Below are 17,162 nucleotides of genomic sequence, written 5' to 3'. Positions count from 1 at the left end.
CATCACTGATAACTGTTTACAGCTGTGCCACAGGTTGGCACAGCTGTAAACAGCTATGGTTGTTGACAAATACATCAAACACTTATATCTGCTTACAACTACATTATTGTGTGATGCAGTTTGCTATAGATATATAGATATAGAGTTTGTTGTTTGAAAATGCAGTATTATTGGTTCAACAACTCAGACATCAAAGTAAATGTCCACCATAAAGTCATGAGAAATGACAGAGAGTGACACAACTGTATTGGAACCCTATCAACATCTTTGCACCTCCCATAGATTCACCCTGGGTGGCCCCTAAAGCTGAGACCTGATGACATCTCTGGTGGGTGGGAGTGGAGCTGATTGCATAATGCTCTTCAACATCTGACCACTAACTGGTGACACTTTCTGACACTCTGTTTATTTGCTGTTTTGAAGTTCGTCCTCAGTGCAGGTCAACAGGTGAGCTTCCTGACAGTCTTCACTTCTGATCATTATCGTTACATTATTATCATTATTCTTATTATTATCACAGTTATTTCCTTTATTTTGATTGTATTAATGATTATAGTTGTAAAGATGCATTTACATTCATGTATAATTAGCAGTGTTACTGTTTTATTTTATTTATTTATTCCTTCATGTAGTGGAAAACATGTCATACACACACAGTGTATCCCTAAATGACTTTTGACAGTCATTGAGCAGAGAATTATGGTGTAGATACTTCATATACTTCTATGTAGCAGTCTATAGCTAACTTTTGGATATGTGGCTTTTTTGTGAGTGATCAATAGTTAAATGTTTTCACCAACAACAAAAACAAAATTAAGATAAAATTAAAGTGTTGACCAACTTGTGTTTGACAGACCAATCTAAAGATAACATTTAACCACAGGAAAAATCCACAGGTCCTAAGAATTAGCTTATCATCTCACCACAGGGCATTGTGAGGGAAATGATACAGCTGGCCTCTGTTTGTAAACTAAACTGCACATAGAGGAGCTCAGTCACAAATGAAAGTCTGGATTAAGTATTATTTAGGTGTCATTTTGTGGATTATTTATTAAATTTTATTTATAATATTCATTTTTCTTTGCAGTCTGAAAAACTTTTAACAGCAGGGAAATAATAGTTAATACTGAAAAGAATTAGATGCATCCCTGCTGTGTTTTATACAGGATTATTTGATAGTTACTGCAGTAATCAGCCTTAGATGATGACGTCTGTCAGGGCTGCACTTGAGCGCCTGCAGAGTGAAGATAAGCAGCAGCAACCTGCCGCACCCTGAAGGAGGCACCTGCTGCTCTCTGGACCTAAGATGAACCACTACATGCATTTATAGCCCCTTTGAATATTTTTAACCACGTCAACTATAAGGGATTTTACTTTTAGGAAACTCAGTGCCAAGTTCAGTCATATCCGTGTCTTTCCCATTTTATATTTTGGTCACATGACCATGTTAGAGATGAGAATTGACTTTTTCTGTGTGGGGGCAATTTAAGGAAAAAGTTAATACATAATACTCTTTTACACATCCTGAATGCAATGAAATATTTATACTCTTCGCAAATATATTGCAGATGTTGAGTCAGCCTTTGCATGTTTGTAGAATGAAATGGATTTCCTGTCTCCTGTCTTAATTCAGAGTAAGAACAGCTGCAGTACCATGGCTGCCTTCCTGCATCACTGCCCCTTTCTGAAGTCGGTTCCTAAACCAGCTTTGAGACGGACAGGATCGGCCTTGCTGACTCTGGCTGATCAATGCCCCATCATTGCTCGCCAGATCACCGTGAGTAGCCCGGCCTCGCTGAATGCCACGCTGACCATATCGCCTACCAAGATGAAGAGTCACCGGCTTCCCCCGGTGGACCAAAGGATGATGTCTTCTCAAACGGCCACTCAGGTGGCTGTGTCTGTATCGAAGGTTTGCCCTTTTGTCACCTCTCAGATTGGGATGGTCCAAGCCAGCCCTGAAGTACAGGAGGACGTCAAAGAAGGTAGGCAGAATAGAAGAGCTGTAGTGATGCTGCAATTAACATACACAACACCAGAGAAACTGAATTTGAACTTTAAGAGAAGTGAAAATTGCCAAATTTCAAACAGAAAACAAAAATCCAGGACAAAATTGCAACAATCCTTCACTGACAGACCTGCACTCCTCTTTCACAGGTTTAATGACTTCTCTGTTAAAGGGTTTAAAAGATTCAGTCCTCCAACCATCAGTTCAGACCAACACTGTCACCCACCTCCTTAAAGACAACATGGGTATGATTGACCATTTAAAAAGGGCCGAGAGCTTCTACTACTCATTTAATAATGTGACGTTTTGTAAAAACATGTTTTTTATTTGCCTAATCAGATAGCCGTTCATTGAATGCAGTATTTAATTTAAAGTGAAACCCATCCCTCCCGCAGCTGGCCCCAGCTATGACTACGACCGCTTCTTCATTGAGAAGATCGCTGACAAAAAGAAGGACCACACATACAGAGTCTTCAAGACGGTGAACAGGAATGCTGAGGTCTTCCCTTTTGCAGAGGATTACTCCATCTCTGGGCGGGAGGGCTCCCAGGTGTCCGTCTGGTGCAGCAACGACTATCTGGGAATGAGTCGGCACCCACGGGTCCTCAGTGCGATCAGGTAAAATGAGACAGAATAAAAAAGCCCTTTGAGGAAAGTCTCAAGTCAGTCAACAGGAGTTCAACTTAAATCCCAGTTCTTGTTGAAGTCGAAGTCAAGTGTGATGTGGGCAAATTATGTAGGGAAACTGCAAGTCATTTAGAAGTCTGACATTTTCCTTTCAAAGCTATTTTTATACATAGCAGAGATGAAGTCCTTGAAATGCATAGACCAAATATTTCATTTGTCAAGGTGTATCGTGTTCAAGTTCCTGCCTTTCACTGTCTTATTTATTTTTCATTCTTCCCTAGAGGGACTCGAATTTTTCGGCTGTTATCTCAAGGAGGCAAATGTTAAGTTAGTAAAGTTTTACAGCAGTCAAGTCCAATTCCAGCCTCAAGAACCAAACTTTGTAACTTAGTTATTGTTTTTCAGTGGCAGATGTACATGTGAGGTTCAGTCTATCTTCAATCTTTCTTTCTGAATATAAAACATTTTTATTTATTTAGTAATTAGTGGGCTCCAGTTGTAGTACCAAGGACACCTCTCATGACATGGATTATGTTTGATCATTTAGTTGTTTGTTTCTCAGAGATGCCCTGGACAGACACGGTGCAGGTGCAGGTGGGACCAGGAACATCTCTGGCACCAGTAACTTCCACGTGTCTCTGGAGAAGGAGCTCGCCGATCTACACAGGAAAGACGCAGCTCTGGTTTTCTCCTCCTGCTTCGTGGCAAATGACTCCACCCTCTTCACTTTAGCTAAAATGCTGCCAGGTAAATACTGTGCCATGGGCCATATGAATAGACTCAAGTGATGCCATCCACGAAAAGGTCCAGCACAAATGTCACTGTCTCTGTTTTTGGATCACTTTTCGAGATATTCTGTATTCTGGAACCCATATTCTAGACATATTCATGATTCATAAATCGTAGAAAAGGGTAAGAACATCTCAGGGTTGATACTGTTCAGTGGGAAGTCATCGCCACTGGTTTGATGGTGTGTGTGATCTGTCGTACAGGGTGCGAGATCTACTCAGATGCAGGGAACCACGCATCAATGATTCAAGGCATCAGGAACAGCGGAGTGAAGCGCTTCATCTTCCGCCACAATGACAGCCGCCACCTGGAGGAACTGCTGCAACGCTCAGACCCCAAAACACCCAAAATAGTGGCATTTGAGACGGTGCATTCGATGGATGGTGAGTACAGTGAAATGTTAGTAGAGGTTGTTTAGATTGATAGATCATTTTTAGCTGATAAACCTATATAAATGTTTTTTTGTATGCAGTTTTATGTGTATGAGGACTGAGCTATATGATCATTCAAGCTGACACACAAGATATAAATGTTGATGTTAATTTGTAGTATATACTGTAACATTGCATGCAATATCACTTTAGTTTGCTGTATATGGGAGGCTACACGCTGTGCAATGTGAGAATTGGAACACAATCCATGGCAATATCAAGAATTTCAGTTGTGCTCTGTTGATGCAATTGACTAAACCCCTTTTTCATACAGTGTCATTAATGACTAGAAATACCAGTTGAAATTTGCTAATTATATCTCTAATGAATCCATATATTTATCATGTAAATTTGGTCAAACTGTCATTTTCAGCAAAGTTCATAATTCATAGCTAATAAAAATAAAGCTGGCATTACTTCTACTTACTTCTATTACTCAGTCTGCAATATTTGTCATTCATCACTGTCTCCCAAGGGAGGAAATATTATTCCCCCTCAGCTCTTTCTCTCTGTCTGATATTACACCAGTGACGACTCCATAAAGCACAAACCGAAGTAGACCGAATGGATGGCTGCAACTGTATCCAGGACAATTTCACCCCAAAAGAAGTCATTTTTAAAGAAATATTCTATGATTTGTAGCTGTAGTGAGATTTTAATATCTTCAGTTATGAGAACGGCTCTCCATATACATTTTCTGCTAGAGTACAGACTGTATGTGTTCTATATATTACAACATGGTGACATTTACAGCATGAATGTCCGGCTGTTCACCTGTGATGCACACTTCTAATTATACCACCTAATTCACTGGGGCTTTCAGGTGCCATATGTCCTCTAGAAGAGCTGTGCGATGTGGCTCACCGTTATGGAGCTCTGACGTTTGTTGATGAAGTACATGCTGTGGGCCTGTATGGAGCCCATGGAGCTGGAGTGGGAGAGAGAGACAATGTTATGCACAAGATTGACATTGTGTCTGGGACCTTAGGTGAGTATCTTTTAAAGAAAATCCTTGCATTTAAATTATTTTATTATTTTTCAAAGAGATTAAAGGGCACTCCTACAATGATAACTCTTACATCAGTCATCCACCAACATGTCCTTTCACTATGACACCAAGAGGGGCAAGGCAAACGGCTTCAAACTGTCATAGATTAATTATCCCTTGTTTCTTGGCTAAAGTCTCATTCACAGCCTCTCTTGCACTAACTGACAAGGTCATACTGCCAACACAGAAGCAATAGCTCTCAACAAGCATGATGACATTCTCATGTTGGTTAGACAGAGGGCAGGAGAAGAGTGAACTCTCATCAAAGGACGCAGAGGTTTTATCAGCTGGGTGCCAGCTTTACTCCCTCTCTGGTCGTACTGATAAAACGATCATCAGGGAGGCCATGCTGTCTGTAGCTGTATCTACTGACCACACATCAAATGTAAACTCATACAACAACTTTACAAGGCATGGTTACAAGTGGCAATAAATAAAGTACTTCAACAGTCTGAAATAACAAATTAATAGTGGTGTATTATCAACACACAACGTTTGTTTGATATGTTATGGCGATTTTATGATGTGATACAGAAAAATAATCAATTAATCATTGTATCATATAACAGTATAGCACTTGGGACATCAAAATAAAACAGAGAGTTTAATCTCACTGCCAGCAGCTTATATAAAACACAAGTCATTTAAATACTTCAAAAGAAATGATGTGGTATCAAATTCATCTCAGGTCAACTACCTCAACAACAGCACTGTACTACATACAGACTGCATGAAGTACATTTATTCAATCAGGTTTTAAAGTAAATTGAAATTAAACACACAATTATATCCCTAAAAATTAGACAGTATCCATCAGACTTTAGTAAAAACAGCAATACAACAATGTAAAAGTGCTGCATTCAAAATTAAACCAATACCATTATTAAATCTATAGTATGTATGTATTGAAGGTAAAAGTGCTCATTATGCATATTGTATTAGTTATTTAACTGTATTATCATTAAAAAAAATACTTACATACTTATATTAAATATGAATCTACAACTTGACTTTATCTGCCAAATAAATGCATGGAGTAAAATGTATCTTCTCTGAAAGGTAAGAGTATATAAAAAGGTTTTTAAAAAAGTACTAAGAAGTAAAGCATGTTACATTTGCACTTCCCTTCGCTGATTATTTCCTGTCTCCTCACCTCATATACCCTCTGTCATCTGTTGCTGTTCCAGGAAAAGCCTTTGGCTGTGTGGGAGGCTACATTGCCAGCAGTGCTGCCCTAGTGGACACAGTGCGCTCCTTTGCAGCTGGCTTCATCTTCACTACTGCCCTGCCACCGATGGCTCTGGCTGGAGCCCTGGAGTCTGTCCGGGTGCTGAAGAGCCCCGAGGGGCAGGGGCTCCGCAGAGCCCACCAGAGGAACGTAAAACACATGAGGCAGCTGCTCATGGATAATGGCTTACCTGTGGTCAACTGCCCCAGCCACATCATCCCCATACGGGTATGACAATGTAGCACTGCTGCTGCCTCCACTACTACATTACCTCTCTCTAACAACTCCTCAGCTGATGATAGTGAAGTGTCTCTAAGGTCAAAGCAGTATCACCTTCAGCAAGCTATTCATTTTCATTCAAGATTAAGCAGACATCTTTAATTAATCTCACACTAGGGAAAGCAGGGGTGGAAAAAATAAAATTAATGATGGTTGAATTTCATTTAGCTGCTTCAGTTTCAGGGTCCTGGTGTTGTTCCTGCTGGCTCACTGTGATGGCTCACTGGGACACTTGAAAAGAAAAGAGCCATCATTAATGCTGTTAGTAACTCCTGCTCTTTTCCTACTGAGACAATTCATAGTAGTTTCTGCTATGAAAAGGGTCTGATGTGCACTCCTCTGTAACTCAACTAGTACAGCACAGAACACATGGAGTCTGGAGTGTGTCACCACAGTAATTCTAGACTTTTTCAGTGTTTAATTATAATCCCATTCATACATTTTAGAAAACAGTTATATGTCATTATGTTAATTCAGTCTGAAATATTTTTGTTATACCATTTATTTTTTGGTTCCATTTTGAAATTCAGTTACTAATAAATAATTTATAAACAGATGAGAGGTTTTTTTTCTTTTCTTAATGCCTAATTTAGATGCTAATTTAATTAGTAAATTTGTAAGTTTCAAATGCATCACTTAGTCAGTTACAACTTAACACTTGAAAGTTTGTAAATTAGCGTAAACCACAGTACTGACTTTGATAGCTACATGTATAACCTGAATGTGCTGAGTAAAAGCGTACACTAAATGGTTAATGTCACTTTTCACTGGTCCATTTTCTAGGTGGGCAACGCTGAGCTGAACACCAAGGTGTGTGACACCCTGCTGGAGAGATACAACATCTACGTCCAGGCCATTAACTACCCCACAGTGCCGCGAGGTGAGGAGCTGTTGCGCCTGGCTCCGTCTCCTCATCACAATCCCGCCATGATGGAGTATTTTGTGGGTAAGTGTTGGGAGCCTTACTGCTGTTAGGTCAGAGTTGTTGTAGTAAACGTCCAATCAAGCTAAGTGGGGACAATGGCAGGTACAAGTGATTTAGGTTTGTTGTCAGTGAGTCTCTTTGCATTTTAAGCACCAAAACTGCAATGCAGTAAAAATAACAATATCATAATATCACGTCACGCAACATAATCTCTCAGCTAAAATGACCAGAACTGAAACTTTTAAGATGGAAAAATATATATTTGGATTTATTTGCTCATTCTTATGAATGTTTGTTTCACTCACAGACGCACTGGTGGAGGTGTGGCAGGAGGCGGGGCTCCTGCTCAACAGCCCGGCCACAGCCTCCTGCACCTTCTGTGATCGCAAGCTGCATTTTGACCTCATGAGTGAGTGGGAGAAATCCTACTTCGGCACCATGGAACCGCAATACATTACTGTGTCTGCATAATACCAAAGTAAATCAAGTTTCTTACCACAAGCTACACATAGAGTATATGTTTAAATTTAATGCTATTTTTGACATTATTTTAAATTATACTTCAGGTGCACTAAGAGTACTAATGTACTAACTTTGTATTTGTGTTTAAATATTCTTTAATGTCAGTGGCATGGACTTAATTCCAGTATTTATTCATGTTTTCCTGTATTTATGTATTCAAAATTTGTGGTTAAATATTATTAAAGAAAATTGTGCCTCCACCATTTTAAAAGCATAAAACCTGCACATCGGGCACTTTCTTAAATCTCTTATCTAGGTGTGATAGTTACAATTAAACCATGCTTTCATTCATTTTGCGTGATTTCCTCTGTACTATATAATCATCATGACCATCATGTTTTGTTTCCATCTCCACAATAATTGAGTTACTAATGTTTCAGTCATAAAATTTGTGAACTAGCAAAGTTAACTGGTTCATAAAATAAGGGATAATAAAACATTCAATAAAATTGTGGTGTTGAGAAACTCTACAATTCACTTACCCCTCTTATAATCAATATATATAATATATGCTGTGCTGTGATTTTAAAGATATTGACTACAACAACAAACACTGTTGTTAATCCTTAATTAGAACTTGGAAGACATAATACAAATAAAAGCACCGTGTTCTCAAAGAACCACAAACATGTCTAATAAAAGTGTGGGAGAATTCTCAACAGTTTTCATCAGTGTCTCCACCATAAGACAATTTAAGGTACAGGCACTGACATGGCTACATCCTGTGTTCTGTTTCACTCTGACTATCAACACTAGTTGACATTGCAGGGGCTGGCCACTTCCCGTTTCACTCTTGCCCTCAGTCTGCGGAGCTCTGCGTTCTCACTGTCCACAGTGAGACCACATTCAATTAATGTCCAAGCTTTACTCAGCTGCTGCTCCCCATAGTGCTGCAGCGCCCCCCGCAGGAAGCACTCAGCCAGATGCAGCCTCCCCAGGCCAGCCTCCACGCACAGGATTGCCTGGTCCTTGTGGAGCTCCAGGGCCTGAGTGAAGTCCTCCAGAGCTGCTCCTTCTCTGGAACAGAGCACCAGGCTGCGACCTCGCCGACACAGGTCCTCCGCCCAGACTTGGGGGTCATCTGAGCAGCTGGAGTCGGATCCACCGTGTTTCTGAATAACTCGGTCTAGGTCAGCTACAGCCTGCTTGTGTAAACCCAGCTGAGCGAGGCAGGCAGCGCGCTGGCGAAGATACTGGAGTCTGTGACTGCCCACTGCTTGTACTGCTACAGTCAGGAGTGTGAGAGCCTGATCCCACTGGCCAGCTGATGACACACTGCTGGCCTCCTGTGCTGCTGCCTGTTACAATATAAATGCCGAACAATTAATATGCTATTTATAACTTAATAAATACTCCTTATTTACAATGCTTTAGCTAGATTATGGAAATATGCTGTTTCCCTGTCTTGTAAGTAGTGTAAATCAGTTTATTGATGTCATCATACATTATGCATACTTTTCCATACTTTTTCCATCTTCTCTGACCTTATTTTCCATTTCAAGCATATGAAATATGCATTGCGATATATTTGGAGAGAACCTATTAAACTGATTGAGGTTCCACTGCAGTTTTGTACGATTTCATTTTGAGCTTATTTAGATTTTTGGATATAACTTAGTTGGCGTTGTGTTACATTAACACAAAAAGTGCTGTGCAGTGCAGAGATGAAATCAGAATTTCATGCAGGTAAAATAAGAAAAGGGGTTCCACAGAATCACAGAGAATCTCTTCACTTTAATCACAGTGTGAACTGAAAAACAACCCATGTGATTCAATTTCATAATTTCATCAGTGAGTGAATTTATTTTACAATTGATTAAATATATAGTACATACAAAGTTTCACTTTACAGTCTTGTGATATTAGATTGAAAATATGATAATCTGTAATATAATAAACAGTTTTATTTCATTTTAAATTGATGCATTTATTCATTTGCAACACTCACAATTATACTGCACTGTTAATCTAACAGAAAAGATGTGGCACATTTTTTATCCCTGTAATGGAATTGTATCTGCAGCTTAATTATAAACCTAATTTGCTGATGATGGTAGAATTAAAAATGCTGCTTTTACCAGAACAAATACTGTTGCCCATGGCACTTGTTCTTAAAGATGAAATCTAGGACTCCAGCACTGAACTTACCTGTGCCATGCGTTTTCGCTGACTGAATGGGATCAGGGCCAGCAAGAAGTCCAGACTTAACGGATCTTTCTCAGTCAGTTTGCTGAGCCTGCGAGCTGCGCTGCGGTAATTCTGTTGCCAAGCCTCCACCACACCCACCCTGGCCTGGGCCACTGCATCTCTTGGATCCTGACCAAACACCTGGCAGAGATGAACGCTTGCAGCCTCAACTTCACCTGGAGCAGATGGAGCACAACAGCAGGCATAAGGATCACTGTAAACAAGAAGTGCCTGCTTCAGTAGCTCTGTTTTATTTAGGTGGAAACACCACACAGCCTAAGCCGTAATCTCCTAAACAGACCATTTCCAGTGACATCAAGTTCTCATCTCACCTTTGGCTAACAGTATGTCCACATAGAGCAGATGCCATCGGGGGTCTCTGCAGTCAGTCCTCATCAGAGCTCCACCGATTATAAAAGCCTCTCTGAGCTGTTCTTCGTGGCAGGGCACAGCATTAGTGACCAGGATGTCTGACAGATTGGTTCGACAGAACTGATGCAGCCAATCACCGACCAGCTTCCGTGCCTTGTCTTTGAGTGATAGGATGTCTTTGGTGACCATGTCAGTGTTTATCTGAAGTGCTGCCAAGATATCATGAGTGCATTCCTATAGCATAGAAAAAAGGGGCATTTGAATATTATATTTCTGTTGGACATACACATTTCCTTCAGTGGCAACAGACAATCTGATGCGGTCCTATCAGCCAAAATTCAACTATGTTTGTAAAAGAAAACAGCATGCCATATTCTGAGATCCTTTAAATCCCATTTGCCTAAACTTTTCGTAGTGTAGGGTAAGCGTGTTTTCTGCTCTACCAATATGAAATGATGCGTCTTTTGCCTCTTTTTCCTGCCCACGTCGGTCATTATAAGCATTATAGTGGCTGTTGCATGTCACTAAATATCATGACATCAAATTCAACTTTTTCAAGCCGGTACGTTTCACTGTAAAGCTGCCTGGTGTAGCATAAAGTTTAAAAGTAAAATCTGCCGTACGCTACATAAGGCCCATTCTGGCAGTTTTTCAACTCAAGAATACCTGTTGTTGATTCAGCAGGAGATAGGTGAAGCCTCGTCCACAGAGGGCCTGAACATGTTTTGGGTGCTCCTTCAGAATGGCACTGAAATCAAAGATGGCAGTCTTTCGTTGGTTTAGCAGGGCATAACACCTCGCTCTTTCCAACAAGGAGTCTGCTGCCTCACCACCTTGAAGAGCACAATTAGTGGATTGGCTTTTATTACTTAGTTATACAGTAAAAAGCACATATCCAAATACACAGAATAGTATGTATGTAAGTTATTGAAGCCAAATCTATAAACAGAGCTTGTGTTTTTACCCAATCTATTTCTTTATCCCTTTAATCATTCCCCCTTTCTAGATTAAAGTATGACCTGCTGTTAATTAAGTCAACAATCAGAATTAAACCAGCAACAAACATCAAATATCAATCAGATTCTAATCACCAGATGCCATGATAGCGATGGAAAGATAAGCCACAGCCTCCCTGACAGCACTCTCCACTCTCGTGCCTTCCAGGATGCATTTTGCAGCAGAGTGGCAGTGTCCCTGCAAAAGTGCACGATCCTTCTGTTGTGCCACCGCTAACAGAGGACGCAAGCAGCTGGTATCCCCACGCTGAATGAGCTTTTTCAGAAGCTGCAGGAAAATAATGGGCAGATATGAATTCTTTATCTATTTGACTGTAAAAGTTGTAAAGTTAAGGAACAAAGATATTAAGCTACCAGACACAGTTTGGTGTTGTTACTGCATTCCTTCAGAAGAATGTACACTATGAAAGACGTTGTTCAGTTGATTTTAGATTGAGACTACACTTATTGACAGTTTATGTATGATAATAAATTACTGTAAAACAACATTGCAACAGCTCACCTACTACACTGGCCAAGCTATTAAAACCTAAAATTGATCTAATGGCTGATTGTTTAATGTTTTGATAGTGATCAGGCAATCCATGCTCTCCCAATTTACCTTGGGCACCAAAAGAATGTTTAATCTTGGAGGACTGTGTATGATATTTAAACTAGAATCACCTCCTCGTGGTTCTCTGCCTCCTCCACTCAGACTAGTTTCAGGTTACATCCCTGTTTATCCAGAGTCATAGAAAATATGAACCATTTGGGTGAAATTCTGTCATAATTGCTGGGTGAAGTCTTGAGTAATGGCTAAAAAGTGTTTTCTGAGGTCACTGTGACCTTGACCTTTGAACTTTGACCACCACAATCTACTCAGTTTGTCCTTGAGTCCTAGTGAATGTTTGTGCCAAATTTGGAGAATGTCCAGGAGTATGGGACGGACATACAGACAACCTGAAAACACGTTGTCTGTCCATGTGCGTGTTCTATATTAATATATAGAACACATAAAATAAGAATAAAAATCTATATAATATACTGTATATACATCAGAAACATCTTTAATCAGAAATATGGTGTGCAACTTAACAAAAAGGTTGGAGTGCGATAAGAACTTTGTAAAATGACAGTGTAAAATAAATGCAGAAGAACTAATGGTGTCTGTGGACATCACTTCTGCCCTAAACCTACTATACATACCTGATTGGTATCATAAAGAAAGCCTCTGTGCAGCTGCAGCAGGGCAAGGCGAGCCAGAACGGGGGCCCGAGGACCGGTGGGCCCGACAGAGAGCAGCAGCCGGTAGGCCTCCTCGACTCGGCCAAGCTGGTACAAAGCATCAGCTGCCAGGATCTGAGGCCCATCAGCACCTGGCTGGAGCTCCATCAGCAGCAGAGCCAGGGAGTGGACACCAGCAGGAGTCCTAATGCACAAACCAGCAAAAGGTGCTACATCAAGCAAATGTATTTAACTGAAAAAAAAAATGAATGCAAACTTTCATTAGGAAAGAATTCATAAACTGATATTTGTAGTTTTATTGAGATGTTAAGCACAGAACTAAATAAATCACCTGAGAAAGTTCCATAACAAACTTCAGATATTTGACACATGACATATTAGTAGGAAAAGCACAGGTGTTACTAAGAAAATTAATGATAGCCGTGTCCCAGAAGTGTCACAGTCAGCCATGGCAGTGAGCCGGCATGAACAATACCAGGACCCTGAAACTGATTGAAATTCAGTCGTCTTTAACTCCATTATTTACACGAGTGCTTGTCCTGCCGTGATATGCCAATATGATTCCTGTCAAAAAGGCCTATTGAGTAAAATGCCTTAGAGACAAACATCATACCCTGATCTGTGGTTGTCTCTCTTTGACATGACATTCAGCTGATCCTCCTGCTGGAGATGCTGGGAGTCTTCAGTGGATCTGGACTTGGATTTGTGCTCTCCAGTCCCCTCCAGCATGACTCGTCCCTGCTCCAATAAAACAGTAAAGAGCAGCCCCCGGCAGTTCCATGGCACCAAGCAGCGAACAGTCAGTGCTGCTTCCTGAGGATGCAGCCTGCTGGCTGTCACATAGTCTAGAGCTGTGAGGTAGTTTAAGCCACCCATCATGCGCAGGAGCCCCCTGCCACACAGCGCCCGCACACAGCTGGAGGGATGAGGGGCATTGTGTTCAATCACAGCCTGGAAGTCTTCTAACGCCCCCTTGTGGTCGTCAGAGAGAAGTCTTGCATATCCACAAAGAACCTGCACTGTGTTTTGATAGCTCTGCTGACTTTGGGTGGCAGCTAGCTGGCTACAGATAGAGAGGGCCTCTTTGTGTTCCCCTCTAAGGAGAAGACAGTCAGCCAGTCGTACCCGCAGCTCTCTGCCTCCCCCGTCAGGCTCTAAAAGGCACAGAGTCCGTAACTGAGTGATCACAGGGTCCAACAGTTCAACTCCTTCTGTGGAACGCAGGTCTGGACGGAGGAGAACCCTCTCTCTGTAACCATGCAGGCCCCTCTCTGCCTGCTGACGGAGATGGTTGCGAGCAGCCACCCCTGCACCATGATCTGTGAAGAGCTTTTGGAAATAAATTCTGGCAGTGGCAGGGTGGATCTCAAATGCCTCTCCCAGATCCCCACATGCCTCTGCAGTCCGTCCACCTGCTGAGAAGCAGGCAGCTGCTCGACCGGTTAAGAGCCAAGCTCTCCTCTCAGGACTGTCTTGGAATGACTTGTCAGTACTGCTCTCTGACATTTTCTGACAATGACCATGATGTAAGAGAGCAGAGTACACTTCTGCACTGTCCCCAAACCTGCCTGTCAAAAACATATGCACTGCTTGAAGTTCCTGTACTTTTCTATTACCGGGTGAGATAGCCAACAAAAACTCCATCATTAAAGCAGTAGCCTCTACACTAAGCTTATCATTCTCCTTTGTTGTCACTGCCCACTCACTGTCAAACATCAGAGAAGGATGCATGTGCATCATTTGGACAGTTAAGGCCTTCACTATTTTTGATAGGTGCTGAGCCTGTCTGGTCTTCACCAGCGTGACAATTTCAGATTTGTTTTTCTGGTAAGCTTTAAGGTAAAGCTTCAGGCCTTTAATAGTGTGGGGCTCTGCGAACAAGCAGGACAGAGCACGAGTTATCTCCAACACCATGCGAGAGAAACCTTCTGGAGGCGGGTTTCTCTTCCCTTCAAGCAGAGCAGTGCAGCGAGCAAAAATCTCCTCGCAGCCATGCCCGCCACTCTGAAGAAGAGACTCCATTTTGAAAACGGTTGCTGTCAGATTGTTGGGGCAGAGTGTGGACAGAAACACAGCGGCCAGACCTTTATTAAAACTTTCAGCAGGCTTGTTCTCCCCATAACTGTCAAGCCAACTTTCTAGGGTAGAGATCACCCCAATCAGGCTGGACTTTTCCAATTTCCGCATGTGGGACACGGTGGAGGTGGCGTGAGTCCTGAAGGCAGACATGTAGAGGGAGGTAGCCCTCCCCAGCTCTCCGGCCTCAAGAAGCTTGTCTCCATCCTCACACAGCTCTGAAACTTTGACTCCAGGTTGAACCAGGGCACTCATGATCAGGCAGCTGGCTCTAGCGTCTGTTTTTCTCTCTTCACCTATTCACATGAAGACAACACTGATGTCACCTGATGTTAAAAAACAATACATGAATTTCTCACAGCACACATCTTGACTTGTCACAATAGGAAAAGTGCAGGTGTTACTAACAACAGTAACAATGGCTGATCTAGTCAAGTGTCTCAGTAAGTCATAACAGTATTACGCAATACAAGGACGGTGAAACTCAAAAAGATAAAGGGAATTCAGCCATCACTGATTTTACTATTTACACCTATGCTTTTCCTACCATGAAAGTGGAAAAGTCACATGGGTGATGAAAAGCAAACATCCATCAGCTCCAGGATGCTGATATACTTTATTTTGCAACTGTCTGAGAAACATTTTACTATGTTTGAAAAATAATAAACACCAGGATCGTTAATTGTTACAGACATATATATCTGTGCACAGGTTTTAGGAGCATTTTAGATGTTTAGATTTTTATCACTCATGCAATACCATCTGGGTGGTGTAACAACAACAACAACAACAACAACAACGACCCCAAACTTACAGCCAGTCATACAGAACTATCTTCAAAGACAAGAAGAACAGGGAGTCTTGCAACAGATGGTCTGGAACCAACAGCCCTGATCGCAACATCATCCAGTCAGTCTGGGATTACATGAAGAGACAGAAGATACCGACTAAAAGAACTCAACTAAAGAAAACTAAAGGACTTCAAGTTACAGGATGCTTGAAACAACCTATGTACCAAGTACATAGAAAACCACAAGTGTACTGAGGATATTTGGTGCTGTTTTATTGGCAAAGGTTGGTCACACCAAATATTGATTTGATTTAGGTTTTATTTGTTTACTGCACGTGTATGAAGGTAACTCTAACTAAATAATAACTGTTCAGGGCATTGTTTTTGAAAGCATTATTGCTTTACTTTTAGCACCTAAAACAAGCAATTTAAAGCAGCAGCCTTGGGAATATTGTGTCAAATTTAAGGACATTATTCTGAAGAAAAAATGTAGTGCACTGTTGTCACAAATAATGGGCATATGTCAGTGAAAAATAACTAGTACCGTCCAAGTTTGTAAAATAAATCGCTAATCTAATATTTAATATTTTTTTGCATACAGTGACAATGTGTTAGAACCCGTTGTTGTGCGGCCCACGGCTCACCTACCTGCTCCTCTGGCTTTCGTCACCAACAGTTGAGCCAAAAAAAAAAGCTGAGCAAAACCGACCTAAATCCGTGACATTAAAAGTCTGCATAAGGAAACTAACTCACTGACACGGTGTCACTTCATTTTCTGTAAGTGAATTTCCCGAGAACAGAAAACCTGGGCCCCATTTTTGTAATTCAATAGCTGAGAGCTCAGAGTTGCCCGGACAACACGGTGGGTCCGCTCATTCAACAAAAGCTGCAGCGGAGTTTTTTTTTTTTTTTTTTTTTGTTACAGGTGGAAATACACAGAGGAATGGAGAGAGAGATACAACAAGATAAAAACAAACAAACCGTAACAAGCGTCACATATCGGTAAACCCCTTCCCGGCTCAGTCTCCTCTGTTGTCTGTACGGGACGGTCCCGGTGCGCGAGCAGTTGTCCTCGTGAGCACGGGTTCGGTTGCCAATGGAAACCACTAACGCTGGTGCTTATCTTTATTAGCTATTAGGCCTATTATCTGATGTTGTTTCAAACAGTGTCGTTCTAATATCACGTCAAATTTGGCTTTAAAATCTGTTTCTATCTCAGATGCTTGGTGCTACTAGGAATACTGAAAGCGAGAAAAAGTTGTGAAAGTGCTAGAATTGTTCATTTAAATACCCCACAAAACATTTTCCGATGTTGTAGGCAAAACAAAATTGTTGGTTAGACGCCACACATATAGAAAAACATGTTGATTTTTTAATCGATATCTCCTATCAAACACTATCATGGAAAGTCGTTTGAAATTGGGGACTGATTGAAAGTACTACCCAAATGCTGCATTTGCGTACAATTGTAAAAATGAACATCACCATGGCCAACTGGCAGCATATCGCCACGTTTTTGTACTATGCAAAATAAATCATGCGTGTATGTATTTACACATATGCTAAATATACTGCGAATATGATAAATATCTCTTTGTATGGGATTTATTCTTTTTCTATGCAGGGGAAAGGGACAATGT

The 17,162-nt window shown here is 41.1% G+C and overlaps 2 protein-coding genes across 4 annotated transcripts; one reads left to right on the top strand and one right to left on the bottom strand.

The window, feature by feature from the left end:
• Positions 1–287: 287 nt before the first annotated feature.
• alas2 (aminolevulinate, delta-, synthase 2) lies at positions 288–8,148 on the top strand. 2 transcript variants are annotated; one of them, XM_056384789.1, is made up of 10 exons: positions 288–447; positions 1,634–1,985; positions 2,158–2,253; positions 2,404–2,626; positions 3,198–3,382; positions 3,628–3,807; positions 4,679–4,843; positions 6,091–6,359; positions 7,194–7,356; positions 7,643–8,148. In XM_056384789.1, the coding sequence occupies exons 2-10, from the start codon at positions 1,655–1,657 to the stop codon at positions 7,804–7,806; spliced, it is 1,776 nt and encodes a 591-aa protein (XP_056240764.1). In that variant the 5' UTR covers positions 288–447; positions 1,634–1,654; the 3' UTR covers positions 7,807–8,148. The 2 variants fall into 2 exon arrangements, with proteins under 2 accessions (XP_056240764.1, XP_056240765.1); XM_056384790.1 differs by lacking the exon at positions 2,158–2,253.
• A 144-nt stretch (positions 8,149–8,292) lies between these two features.
• On the bottom strand, positions 8,293–17,066 carry ttc34 (tetratricopeptide repeat domain 34). 2 transcript variants are annotated; one of them, XM_056384787.1, is made up of 9 exons: positions 16,504–17,066; positions 15,547–15,647; positions 13,270–15,028; positions 12,618–12,840; positions 11,508–11,700; positions 11,083–11,249; positions 10,377–10,650; positions 10,006–10,220; positions 8,293–9,155 (listed from the first exon to the last, which is right to left on the bottom strand). In XM_056384787.1, the coding sequence occupies exons 2-9, from the start codon at positions 15,554–15,556 to the stop codon at positions 8,610–8,612; spliced, it is 3,387 nt and encodes a 1,128-aa protein (XP_056240762.1). In that variant the 5' UTR covers positions 15,557–15,647; positions 16,504–17,066; the 3' UTR covers positions 8,293–8,609. The 2 variants fall into 2 exon arrangements, with proteins under 2 accessions (XP_056240762.1, XP_056240763.1); XM_056384788.1 differs by lacking the exon at positions 15,547–15,647.
• Between the last annotated feature and the right edge of the window lie 96 nt (positions 17,067–17,162).

Source organism: Seriola aureovittata, chromosome 9, assembly GCF_021018895.1.
Source record: "Seriola aureovittata isolate HTS-2021-v1 ecotype China chromosome 9, ASM2101889v1, whole genome shotgun sequence".
NCBI classification, from domain to species: domain Eukaryota; kingdom Metazoa; phylum Chordata; class Actinopteri; order Carangiformes; family Carangidae; genus Seriola; species Seriola aureovittata.
This window is presented reverse-complemented; position numbering and strand designations above follow the sequence as displayed.

Excerpts from the sequence above, each read along its gene's own strand:
- alas2 (XM_056384789.1), top strand. The coding sequence starts at position 1,655 with ATGGCTGCCTTCCTGCATCACTGCCCCTTTCTGAAGTCGGTTCCTAAA. Across the intron at positions 3,383-3,627 it reads TTTAGCTAAAATGCTGCCAG|GGTGCGAGATCTACTCAGAT; the intron begins GTAAATACTGTG and ends TCTGTCGTACAG. Across the intron at positions 7,357-7,642 it reads CATGATGGAGTATTTTGTGG|ACGCACTGGTGGAGGTGTGG; the intron begins GTAAGTGTTGGG and ends TTTCACTCACAG.
- ttc34 (XM_056384787.1), bottom strand. Across the intron at positions 12,841-13,269 it reads AGAGACAACCACAGATCAGG|GACTCCTGCTGGTGTCCACT; the intron begins GTATGATGTTTG and ends TTTGTGCATTAG. Across the intron at positions 11,701-12,617 it reads TTCTTTATGATACCAATCAG|CTTCTGAAAAAGCTCATTCA; the intron begins GTATGTATAGTA and ends ATTTTCCTGCAG.